At 49.1% G+C, this 12,941-nt stretch overlaps 2 protein-coding genes across 5 annotated transcripts in view; one reads left to right on the forward strand and one right to left on the reverse strand.

The window, feature by feature from the left end:
• The first annotated feature begins 67 nt into the window (after positions 1–67).
• LYSMD1 (LysM domain containing 1) lies at positions 68–9,241 on the forward strand. The gene is made up of 3 exons (XM_075607761.1): positions 68–607; positions 2,596–2,906; positions 4,545–9,241. The coding sequence occupies exons 1-3, from the start codon at positions 437–439 to the stop codon at positions 4,711–4,713; spliced, it is 651 nt and encodes a 216-aa protein (XP_075463876.1). The 5' UTR covers positions 68–436; the 3' UTR covers positions 4,714–9,241.
• Positions 8,522–12,941, reverse strand: part of TNFAIP8L2 (TNF alpha induced protein 8 like 2) — a 63,711-nt gene continuing 59,291 nt past the window's right edge. For 3 of the 4 annotated variants that reach the window (XM_075607764.1, XM_075607763.1, XM_075607762.1), the window contains one exon: positions 8,522–10,094. In XM_075607764.1, coding sequence (XP_075463879.1) covers positions 9,531–10,091 — 561 coding nt within the window. In that variant the 5' untranslated portion in view covers positions 10,092–10,094 and the 3' untranslated portion in view covers positions 8,522–9,530. Of the gene's footprint in view, positions 10,095–10,897; positions 11,019–12,941 lie in introns of those variants that run through there. The other variant, XM_075607765.1, reaches the window with a different exon arrangement.

Below are 12,941 nucleotides of genomic sequence, written 5' to 3' on the forward strand. Positions count from 1 at the left end.
CTGCCCAGCTTTGCAGTGGCTACGGCAGGACTACACTTCCCATAATGCCCTATTTCTGTCACTCCTTCCCAGCTGCTGCTTGACATCTCCATGCCATACAATAGCTGGTTGTAAGGTTTTGACAGCGCAACCTGAAAGCAAAATCTGGAACAGGCCAATAAGAAGTGGGAACAGGATCTGAAACCAGCCTACTTGTGGCCCTGAATTCCCCTGGGAAACACCATGGTGATTTGTATCATGTGCTGGGACATTGCTGTCTTGCAGCTTAATTGAATTTCCATAAGCAGCAGCATTGAGTGAGAGCACACAGCATGTGACATGGGGGGACTGCACTCACAAGATGCCCATTGTGCAGACACTTTGCACAGTGCTGAGTAGACCACTACACTAGACCCCCCTTGTCTGGGAGAGGGGGTGCAACACCATTCAAGGAGCCATGGCATCCTCTCCTGACAGCGGTGACGCTGGGCTTCTCCGTGGCGCCAGAACGCGCTCTTACGGCAGCCTGGTCCAATCGCCCTACTCGCCAGCCCGGGTGAGGAAGGTGGAGCATCGCATCCAGCAAGGGGACACCTTACAGGGCTTGGCCCTGAAGTATGGGGTCACCGTGAGTACAGAATACATGATCTTATAGTTGTGTGTTATGGCGTGGGGAGTGGGTACAGCACTGCATGTGTCAAAACAGCGTGCGCATGCGCCGAAAAGCTTACAGCCCAAGTCGGGGGTGGGTAACGCCAGCCTTCAAGGGCCACCAACAGGTCAGGTTTTCAGGGTGTCCCTGCTTCAGCACAGGTGGCTCAGTCTTCAACTGCACCACTTGTGCTGAAGCAGGGGTATCCTGGAAAGGTGGCCCTTGAGGACTGGAGTTCCCACCCTTGATCTAAGTTCCCGTAGAGCTGATGCAGGGACTGCGGGCAGCATCGTACAGACCTTCTGTTCCATCTGAAATGTGCTTTATTTGGGATGGTGTGACTGATTGCCTGTGTGTGTTAGGTGGGGCACACACACATTGCACTGTGTATTACATCTCGTATAAGATGCTTATGTGGATTTATGAACATCCCATCCTAATTATCACTTTATATTGCTCGTTGCAATGTATTTATGCAGTGCCGTTATTCGGAGTGCAGTACAGTGAGGCTGTATCACAACACAGAAGTTGCATTCATTGTTATCAGTCGGTGCCTTTACTCACTGAGCCGCTCCTTCAGTTAGAAGATATCTGATCAATGAGTAATATGATGCAGAGACGCCAGCATTTGGAATGTGTTTTCCCATGTATTGACCGGTGAAAAGTATGATCAGTTGATGGATAAAGGAACATTAGGCGTGAAAGAAAGCAGAGGCAGGACTGCGTATTTTGTGCACTCGGGGCAAGTTCCATCAACTCTGCCTTCCCCCCCAATTTATAGATCCCTCCTCTCTCTTTTGCCCCCTTTCTGTCTGTGTCTCTCTCTTCCCACCCTCTCTGTCACTTGCCCCCCTTTATCCCTCTCTCCTCCCCTTTCGTTCTCTCTCCCACTCCCTCCCCCCTTTGTCTCTCTCTCTTTCCCCCTGCTCTCGCCCCCCTCTTTCTCTGACTCGGTTAAAAGCCCACCCTGTCCCTACCTGTGGAGCATAGGGGGGAGGAGGGGAGGAGGAGGAGTAGGGGGGGGAGGGGGGATGAGGGGGGGAGGAGGGGGGCATAGGGGGGGAGGAGGGGGGCATAGGGTGGGGGGGGGAGGAGGGGGAGGGGGGAGGAGGGGGGCATAGGGGGGGGAGGAGGGGGGCATAGGGGGGAGGGGGGGGAGGAGGGATGAGGGGGGGGGAGGGGGGGAGGAGGGGGAGGGGGATGAGGAGGGGAGGGGGATGAGGAGGAGGGGGGGGACGGGGGGAGGAGGGGGGAGAGGAGGAGGGGGGAGGAGGAGGAGGGGGGAGGAGGAGGGGGGGGAGAGGAGGAGGGGGGAGGGGGGAGAGGAGGAGGGGGGAGGGGGGGAGAGGGAGGAGGGGGGAGGGAGGAGGGGGGGAGAGGAGGAGGGGGGAGGAGGAGGGGGGGGGAGGGAGGAGCGCGGGGGGGGAGGAGGATGGGGGGGGGCGGAGGTCCGTCCTGGCGGCAGACAGTGGAAGTTGGAACCGAGTTCCGGATGGGGCTGCCAGTGGAAGACCCACCCGCCTCTGCCACTGTTATCCTCCACCGGATCTTCGCCATCCCAGTTGTCGATGCCAGTCCGATCGGCACCCCTATGAGGCTGCACCTGGGGGCAGTTGCCCCACTTGCCTCACCTTAGATCCGCCTCTGAAAGGGATTATATACATTGGAGGGCAGATATCCGATCTTACCTGTTGCAAAACTGGGACAGGAAACAGAAACCACACTTAGAAAAGGAATATAATTTTACTTTGCACAGAGTTTTCTGTTTTCATGCATTGGGGCTTATTCTGTTAACCGAAGCTACCGATCGGGCCGGCCAAAGTTCTCCATTGCCACTGATAGAAAAGAAGCCCCATTGCGTGCTGTTTTTGTAACACTGGGATTTCCCCAGGGAATTGTTGATACACAAACCCCCCACCCCAGAGTATAATGACTAATGGTTCACACTCTGCGTTTGCCCACAGATGGAGCAGATCAAACGAACAAACAGGCTGTACACCAACGACTCCATATTCCTCAAGAAATCTCTCTACATCCCGGTGGTGACCGACCAGCTGGACTTCTCCATTGGGCTGGAGGGGGCAGGAGAGGGGCTGAGAGATGAAGGCTCAACGAGCCGGCCTGAGAAGGTGGAGAGGCAAAAGGGCCACAGCAGCACGTCTCAGACGGGTCCGAAGGAGGACCTCTCGGCTACTGACTTCCTGAGGAAGTTGGATACCAGAATCCGTGTGTCCAAGAGGGCAGCTGTGAAAAAGCTCCAGGAGGGGGAGACCCCGTGAGTATGGGCGAAAGGAGAAGTGTTGTGGTCAGACCACTGGGCCCCGTACGCTATGCTGTGATGTTGTCTTCCCTTTGCTGGAGAAGCCGATCTCTTCACCAGGGCAAGGAAAACATGTTCACGGCATACTGAATGGGGGCCACTGGCTCTGCAGTGGGTGAATCTGCTTTGAATCCCAGTGTCCGCTTCTGGTCACCTTGGGCAAGTCATGAAGCAGATGAGTAAACACGATGATGACCTCTGTTCCATCCCATTCTTGTCCTTGTTCATAGAGCGAATATAGCTTAAAGTAATCCCAAAACGCATAAGGACATATTTACTAAGCAGTGCTATATGCCACGTAATGGCCCATTCAAGTACATTGCCGTTATGGCCCATTTCTGGGTCTTCCATGGTGGTGGCGGCGCCCACACACAGAATGTAAATGAGTCGGAGGAGTGATGATACAACACAACAAGAACCGCAGCACCCATAAATATACACATAGGTAAAGGGAATCTTTGTCTACGTCGCTTATATTCCAAGGTATCTATTTATCAAAGTCTCCAGGCGGCAAAACTGGAGTCAAATTGGAACAACAAACCGCACCAAATGTAAGAAAGATAAAGGCTCCCATCACAAAGAAGTGGATTGTTTTCTTAGTTAAATCTGGGGCCGTTTTCCACTAGTTTTTTTTTTTGAAGCCGGGAAACTTTGAGAAACAGATTGTAAGCGGTATGTTGGGAGACGTACGGTGAGGGCGAGTGAGATTGGATGTGTTAGTTAGAGTTTATAATTACATACAAGTGATCGCTTGATCTTCTGTTAACGGTTGATACATTGCTGCGGTCTGGTGCTAGTCATTAAAGGTTCCTCCTTTTTAAACCCAGAAATCAGGTCAGCTGAACATGGAACAGGAAGTGGTAACACAATCATTTATTCAAACGCTTGACTTCGCTCGCTGTTCATTTTTGGTATAACTGCCCCAGATGAGCAATGCTTTAGTATATCAGTGTGTTCAGCCTGTTCAGATGCTATTAGACTTGCTTTATAGTAGAATGGGGGTTCTCAACTCCCATTCTCAAGAACACCCATAAGCTCCGATTTGAAGGATATCCCAGCTTCAGCATAGCCGGTGCAGTAAATGATTGATCCACCTGTGCTGGAAGTAGGACTATCCTTAAAACCAGACCTGTTGGGGGTTCTTGAGGGCTTGCGTTGGGAACCCCGTGTAGGAGTACATCCTTTCTTCAACAGTAAGTGCATTTACTCGAGACAATGGCTTTTAATTAAAAATTGTTATCAAGATAGATACATTAAAGATCGTTTATGCCGGGGAGCCTCACAGAGGTTAGGATCGAGCAGTGTTTCCCAACTCCAGTCCTCAGGGAAGCCCAGCAGGTCAGGTCTTAAGGATATCCCTGCTCCAGCACAGGTGGGTCAGTCAGCGGCTCAGTCATTTTGACTGAGCCACCTGTGCTGGAGCAGGGATATCCTTAAGACCTGACCTGCTGGGGTTCCCTGAGGACTGGAGCTGGGAAACACTTGGATAGAGTTTAAGTGGCCAGGGAAGGTATTGAACCCACAAGCCTGTGTGTTCAGGGCTTTCCCTAGTAGGCCACACCCACCGCCAACGGTTCTCATTACCATTTGCAGAGTCCCAGAGGAAGAGACGGATTTGCCCAGCACTGGATACCAGGGACCTCGCCCCAGCGCGGAGTCCCCACGAACTGTGCAACGTTCCCTCCTGGGACCTGTCCCCCTAACCATAACCACGCGGGCTTCCACCATCAGAGACCACGAAGATGAAATATTTAAACTCTGACCACGTGCCTGCCTTTTTTTTGTTTTTATATATATATATATATATATACATATATATATATATATATATATTTATATTATCGCAATATGTTTACAGTCAGGTGTAAGATGAACACGTGATAACAGAGAAACACAGAGCACTCTCTCCCTCTGTATACAGACCCACTGCCCCTGCTATAGTGTCTTGGACTAGCCACAACCACCAACAGAGGCACTTTTCATTCTGGGGAGACAGGCAACAGACAATGTACACAATCAACATGGCAGACCTGGTGTCACCTCTGTCACACGGTTGACCCTGGGGAAACCAACGTTCTGAGAGATACTCTGTGTCTCATGTTCATTCGGCCAGGGTCATTTTTTTTAGTAGTTGTTGATGTTACAAAATTTGAACTAAAAGTGTCTTTTTTTCTTTACTCGTGAAACCTGATGATACATGATGGTTTTTAGGAACTTGTTACATTAAACCACAGGGTTCAGAGGTTCTCCGTGTAACAACCATCAGCTGAAAAGGCAAATTACTGGCCTTGGCGGTGTGCTAGGGCAGCCAATCTGTGGAAACATACAGCAGTATATTCGACTGACTGAAGAATCTGGTGAGCTTAGTCTGTGAGCACTTACAGTAGCCTGGTGAGCTTAGTCTGTGAGCACTTACAGTAGCTTGGTGAGCTTAGTCTGTGAGCACTTACAGTAGCCTGGTGAACTCGTCATTCTAGAGCAGAGGTTCTTAACCTGTGACCCATGAAACAAAAAACACGATACATTTTTGGAACTGCCTATCAGGAAAGATTAAAAAGATACATTATTCAATAGTGTGGGGGTCCGTAGGTAAATACTTGAGGATCTAGGGGTCTGTAGGTTCAAAAAGGTTAAGAACCACTGTTCTAGAGTCGGGGTGCAACATTTTCTAAGGGGGCCCCCCGTGCTCTTCCTCACAACATTTAAATGAATTGCCATGTGGGGCCTCTGTAACGGCCTCTTACCCTCTCTCTGGCTTCTCTCGATGACGCGGCGCCATGACAATGCGTCGTCAAATGACGCTCTGACATGGCAATGCGATGTCACATGACAATGCGACATGATGCCGCAGAGATGAAATGCCGGAGAGCAGCTAAGAGGTGGTGGTGGGGGGGGGGGGGGTGGAGGGGTGCGCGACTTCTTAAAAGGTTTGTACACCGCTGATCTAAGGAAAGCTGTCTACAGTAAATAAAAATACCACTTGTGCATTTGCATGTCTCCAGACAGGTCTGAAACCCTATGTTTCGCCATTATCGCTTAGCAAAACAGTGCTTCCACTGCAGCCAGGGATTCTGGGTAATGACATGCAAATAAGCTCTCACTCTTCTTAATCTATTTTAACATGGGAAAAAAGGAAAGCCAGAATTCGTGTAAATACAGCGCCAATGTGCCCTTCCTGACCGCAACAATGGATTCAAAGGGTTAATGTATCTCCCTAATCTTCATTCAGATCGAAGATGCAACAGCCGAGTCAGGAGGTGGATATTACTCTTTAGTGAAGAGACATGCTTTCTTAGGGGTTGATCTTTTGACCAAGATGGTCCCAAAATAGGATCTGCTGTTAAAGATTTACTGTTTCATGATAACGATGGCCAAAAGTCCAGCAAAATAAGCCAACATTTCAAAACAGGCTTCAATAAAGTGCTTCTCTAATCACGAGGTTACAATGCCATCGTGAGCGCCAGGAGAGGTATAGGGTTTGGGTTAACATCAAAAGCCCCGGCCTGCCCCTGAATTCCATCATAGGAGCCATATCAGGACGCAGTGGATACAACCCGCGGGCGGTTTCGTTCAGTAAAAGTTTAAAAGATGCAGGGATTTAAAAAAAAGTGACAATGTATTACTGCAGCTCATTGAAATGATTACTAATGCTTTAGGTCAGGGGTGGGCAACTCTAGTCCTCAAGGGCCACCACCAGGTCAGGCTTCGACGGAGCCACCTGTGCTGAAGCAAGGATATCCTGAAAACCTGACCTGTTTAAAGCTCTTGAGGACTGGAGTTGCCCACCCCTGTTTTACATGGTTAAAAAAAAAACCCCAACAAAACCTGATGTATCCCATAACCAAATAAGTCCCTGCATTAAAGGTGGCTATATCCATATATTTGTCCGCACGCAGTTTTAGAGCCAGTATGGGAGTTGGATCGCTAGCTTCTGTTAGTATACCAATCTGTGCGCTGCTAGCATATGCTATTTGCATGGTTTAGTTCAGGGGGGCTCAACTCCAGTCCTCAAGCCCCCCAACAGGTCAGGTTTTCAAGATATCCCAGCTTCAACACAGGTGGCTCAATCAGTCCCAGCTTCAGCACAGGTGAAACAGGTCTTTGACTGAGCCTCTGATTCAGCCACCTGTGCTGAAGCTGGTATACCCTGAAAACCTGTCTTGGGGGGGGGGGTGGCTCTGGCATTGAGCACCCCTGGTTTAGTCAATGAAACCAAGGGTGCTTTGGTGCTGCTTAAAAGGCCAATACAGAATAAATTCTGTTTTTCTTCATAGTATGGGAGACTCATACCCACGTGAGAGACACAGCCTGCAGTAATGCTAGTCTGTTGCCAACTGACCCTATGTGGTACCCTAAACGTCTTTCTTGCACCAAAGAGACATGAAAAACACAGTGTGCCAATGCATACCCATCCGAAAATCTGCACTCCGTTTATCTTGCTTCCAGCGTCTTCCTGTGCTCATGTGACCTTAGCAGTCCTATTATTTAGCGATCCGGACACCCGCTCAGGCGTCTGGCAGTACTGCCTTTGTAAGCCCCGCTGCTTCTAAATCCTCGTCTTGCTCTTTATTCCCACCTGGCAATTCGCTCGCAGGCGACTTGTGATGAATGATAGTCGTTCATTCAAGACATGAACTAAATGTGGCGTGCTCATCCAGCGCTGAAACAAATAGTCACGGTCACGATGCGCTGTGAAGTTTCCTCATATTTAAAATAAAAATATCACGTTGTGAGCACTGATCTCAGGCAGGTCTGCAACGCTGCCTTTGCTTCCACTGCAGCCAGGGATTCTGGGTAATGGCATGCAAATGAGCACACGGTGTCACCTTTTACTTCATGTTCATTTTAACATGGAACCCCCTATAAGCATATGCCTGCCGCATTACACCGCTTTTCAGCACAGCTTGGGTTACAGAAGTGCAGAGCCAGTAACCCTACTCACAGACAGCTATTTAGGTCTCATCAGTGTGTGGATGTGTGTGGATGTGTGTGGATGTGTGTGGATGTGTGTGGATGTGTGTGGATGTGTGTGGATGTGTGTGGATGTGTGTGGATGTGTGTGGATGTGTGTGGATGTGTGTGGATGTGTGTGGATGTGTGTGCTTTGCAATGTGAGGTTGGAATAGGTTTCGACCACACATTATATAAGTTATGGTGGGTAAAAAAGTGACAACAACCGTACAGTGTACAGCATATAGAAATATCCCTTGTGAGCAGACTCACACATCTCAGACAGGCCTGCAACGCTGCCCTTCCCCTTTATCTCTTAGCGTACAGTACTTCCACTACAGCCAGGGATTCTGGGTAATGGCATGCAAATGAGCACATGGTGTCACCTTTTACTTCTTATCCATTTTGACATGGGACCCCTGTAAGCTTCTGCCTGCCGCATTACACAGCGTTTCGGCTCATATTTAAAGAAAGGTTTTCCCAGTAAGGGGAGACCTTGTTTTCGGAGAGGGCCTCTCTCCGGGAGAGTGTTCCACATGCTGCACACACTCACATTCTGACTTCCATGCCCAATATTTATCTCCCTCTTTTCTACCAGACAACAAACAGCGGTGCCTCTGTACAGAGAAATGTACACGGGTTTATTTTAGCCTGGACAGTTTAGTTCCTGGAGTTCAGGCTGCAGCTGTGGGGTTTGGGCCTACGAGCCAGGCTCTAAAATGGAGGCACCTCACAAAGACACGATAACTGTAAGAGGAAACATGACATCCCCTGTGTCTCTGGGACACACACACAATCTGCAGTACAACTGTCACTAAAACACATGCCCACAGGGTTCAGCTGTAATTGCATATCATCCCCATCCAGTGGAACTGGAACTCAACCCCATATACTAATTGTAAATGGAACACATACCCATACAGTAGAATAGGGCAGGGCGCTCAACTCCAGTCCTCAAGCCACCCCAAACAGGTAAGGTTTTCAGGATATCTCAGCTTCAGCACAGGTGGCTCAATCAGTCCCTGCTTCAGCACAGGTGGCTCAATCAGAGGCTCAGTCGACTGACCTGTTAGGGGGGGCTCGAGGACTGGAGTTCATCACCCCCGCTGTCACAGCAACAACTGAAACACATGCCCATACAGTTCAGCAGTAAGTGGGGCACACACCCTATATAATTGTACGACTGTAATATACCCGTACTGTACAATTGCAAACGGGGCAAGGTGACTGCACAGTAACTTCTCATCAGGAACATTTCCCCGTTCCTATTAAGGCAGGGTGTATATGTGGAAATGTCTGTGTTGGTTCAGGTTGGGGGAAAACATGATTTTTTTTTTCCCAGTGTCTTTAAAAAAAAATATAGTATATATATATTAAAAAAAACACATTTTAAAAAGCCACCTTCCATTGGTCAGTTTTCAAAAGTGTATTGTAGAACAATGGTAGCCTGGACTGCACGTTCCTTTGACGATTAATTGGAATCATTTTTATATTGGTGGCGATTTATAATGGTGGCTTAATGTCAACTCACAACCCATGAAGTTCATCCCATGGCAGGGCAGGATTATGGTCCATGTGCCTTACTTCCCTAGGTCATCTGTTCAATCCCTGCTCCTATACCCTGGTCTCTCATAACTTGTCCTCATCAATCAGTTTGTTCATCCCCTGGCAGATTTTCTGCAGGTGGGGCCATAAGTTGCCCTTTGCATCGTAGAGTTGGCTGAGCAACTCCTCGTCTGCAAAGTGGTTGAAGACATGTTGGATTCGCCCGTGAGACTTGGGCTTCAGGTGCTTGTCCACCAGCTGTAGGAGAATGTTTTTGCACTGCGTGAGAATCTCGGACAGCACCCCCTTCTCGAAGGTGAACTCCACCTCGTGGAAGCTGATGGCCGTCATGGCTCCATTGTGCAGCTTCTTCTTGAACTCCTCTGCCAGGACCAACTCTTCGGGGCTGAAGCGGTTGTGACGGTACAGGACCCCTATCTTCACTGCGATCTTGATCAGGTTCTTGATGACCTTGTGGGACTCCGCCTTGTTCTTGGTGTACTCCTTGGACACGCGATACAGCTCGTCTAGGATCTCGCTGCTGGTCTCGTCAATGAACATGTTGACCATGGACTTGGTGGCCATGTGGCTCAGTATCTTCTTCTGCGCCTGAAGAGCCAGATCTCTGGAACTGAAGGTCTCCATGGCCTGGGGTGTAAGGAGAGCACAGAGAGGTGAGATACATAATAATCTTAACTAGGGACAGCTTAAAAACCGAAACGGAAGACTCCACCAACATTATCCTTCAAGTATCAATACATTGTGGTGTTATTGGACAACAACGAGGGCAGGTACCAATTGTGAAACCATCAAATAATGATACTTACGCAGTAAATCAATAACATGTATCAACCACTTTACTGCAGGAGGGTGCACAGTAATGCATCGCAGGCCACTCTAGCATCAAAAGTGTTAAATACCACGGAAATGTCCCACTGATTCTGTATATCAGGGTTTCTCAATTCCAGTCCTCAAGACTCCCCCCACCCCCCCCCAACAGGTCAGGTTTTAAGAAAATTCCTGCTTCAGCACAGGCGGCACAATCAGTGCCTGCTTCAGCACAGGTAGCTCAATCAGTCCCTACTTTAGCACAGGTGGCTCAATCAGTGGCTCAGTCTTTGACTGAGCCACCTGTGCTGAAGCAGGGATATCCTGGAAACCTGACCTGTTGGCAGGGGTGGGTGGGTTGAGGACTGGATATGGGAACCCCCTGATGTATATGATTTAATACTGCCATTTTGCTTTGACTTAAAGGCGCTGTTCCCTATAGGACTAAGACGAGCCCATGACAAGCCTGCGTTTAATACGTTGAAGCTACGTATCCCTTTTGCAGCCCGGAGGGACCAGGAACGCAGGGCTCTGCCCCTCTTCTGGCAGCGAAATTGTTAATGGGCGTTCCAAAACAAAAGAAAAAAATGGCCCACTTTGTACAATGACGCAAACATTCTCACCTGCTTCTTCACGCCATCAATCAACTCGTTTTAACCTGTTAACGAGATCCCTGTAATTAGTCCAGTTTGGGTCCTGTGCTGGTCTGCGGCCCTAATTGGTCCGGGACCGCGTGCCAGTGACAGTTTTACAGACCGTTTAAGAAGCGCGACACGCCCATCTCCTGCATATAAATTTTCTGCAGCGCTAAGTACAGCTTAGCAGGGCCCGCTAGTGGCTCACAGGGCCTTACATGGTGGTTACGCCAATACCATCGGCACGTGGCTTCCACGGCTTCTGCTGCTGGGAGAGGAGGGCCGAGGACAGCCGAGGACAGCTCAATATCCACACACTGTGCGTGTGTCCCATTGCAAATCATTCATGCAAAGTGAAAGATTAATGCAGTGAAAGATTTAAACGTGGCGCACCCACGTACGTGGAATTTCTGATCATTTTATAGGTGGATGTGACATGGATAAGGGATAGCCAACTTCAGTCTTCAAGACCGCCCTCCCCCCCCCACCCCCACTAAAAACAGGCCAGGCTTTAAGGATATCCCAGCTTCAGCACAGGTAGCTCAATCTGTGGCTCACTCTGAAGACAGCAACTGATTGAGCCACGTGTGTTGAAGCAGGGACTGATTGAGCCACCTGTGCTGAAGCAGGGGCTGATTGAGCCACCTGTGCTGAAGCAGGGATATGCTGAAAACCTGACCTTTTGGTGGCCCTTGAGGACTGGAGTGCCCCACCCTATCAGTCGACTGAGCCACTGATTGAGACACCTGTGCTGAAGCTTGGGTTATCCTGAAAACCTGACCTGTTGGTAGCTCTTGAGGACTGGAGTTGGCCAGCCCTGACTTGGATACTATACAATATATATATATGTCTAAGGAAAATTAGCCTGGAAAATGATAAATGAGTTTCCTTATAATAATGACACATAAAATAAGGTTTAACTCCACCGCTGCAGATCTCTATGGGGGGTCTCTGCTGACATGGGTAGGGAAGCTCTTACTGTGCAGCGGGATTATCCTGTTGGCTATAATTACTTGGGTTTGTATCTGGAAAATGCAATGTACAGAAACACTGGGGATCGCTATTAGTGGTTTAACCGTGGCACAGGAGGCTCCTTTGGTGGCAAAATGGTTACGTGTAATTGTTCTACGCGGTACATACAGTAGTAACGGGCGTTGTTTTTATTTAACGCCCTTCCTTAGATCATAAAGTTTGTGTCTTTCTAAAATGATGTAGTGGCCAGGTGTGGCCAACTCCAGTCTTCAAGGGCCACCAAATGGGTCAGGTTTGAAGGATATCCCTGCCTCAGCACAGGTGGATCAATCAGTGGCTCAGTCGTGGACCGACAGGGAGGGGGGGGGGCAACTCCAGCCCTCAAGGGCCGTCAACGGGTCAAGATTTCAGGATATCCCTGCTTCAGCACAGGTGGTTCAATCAGTCCCTGCTTCAGCACAGGTGGCTCAATAAGTCCCTGCTTTAGCACAGGTGGCTCAATCACTGGCTCAGTCTTTGAGCCATCTGTGCCGAAGCAGGGATATCCTGTAAACCTGACCTGTTGGTTGCCCTCGTGGACTGGAGCTGGCCGCCCCCAGATATAGTGCAACGACCCAGCACATGTACTTGCTTTGGAGAAGCGTGACGTCCTTGTTGATCCATTACAACCCATTGTTCCCTACAGCAGATTCATATTTTCATAATGGATCAGACAAAGGATAAAAGTATCGCCTATTTAGCACCCCTGGGAACTGCTGACACGAGAACACTCCCTGCGTCTCTGTGCAACATCCGTGCGGCGGTAGCTCTTTTAAATGGAGTGTTAACCAGACAAGACACATGGCTGTACTTCATGCTCAGGATACAGGAAATATTTCCTGTTTAATTAAAATAGAAAGAGCCCTTCAAACAACAAGCTATTATGTCTGACACATTGCAATTAGTGTAAGTAGCTTACAAAAAAAAAAAAATACATCATTGTGTTATCAGGTGCAGAGAGACCATTGTGCCTGTTTTTAGATCAGCTTTCAGAACTGGTTTAACCGTAGCAGCCGAATAC

The sequence above is a fragment of the Ascaphus truei genome, chromosome 7 (assembly GCF_040206685.1).
Source record: "Ascaphus truei isolate aAscTru1 chromosome 7, aAscTru1.hap1, whole genome shotgun sequence".
Classification (NCBI taxonomy): Eukaryota; Metazoa; Chordata; class Amphibia; order Anura; family Ascaphidae; genus Ascaphus; species Ascaphus truei.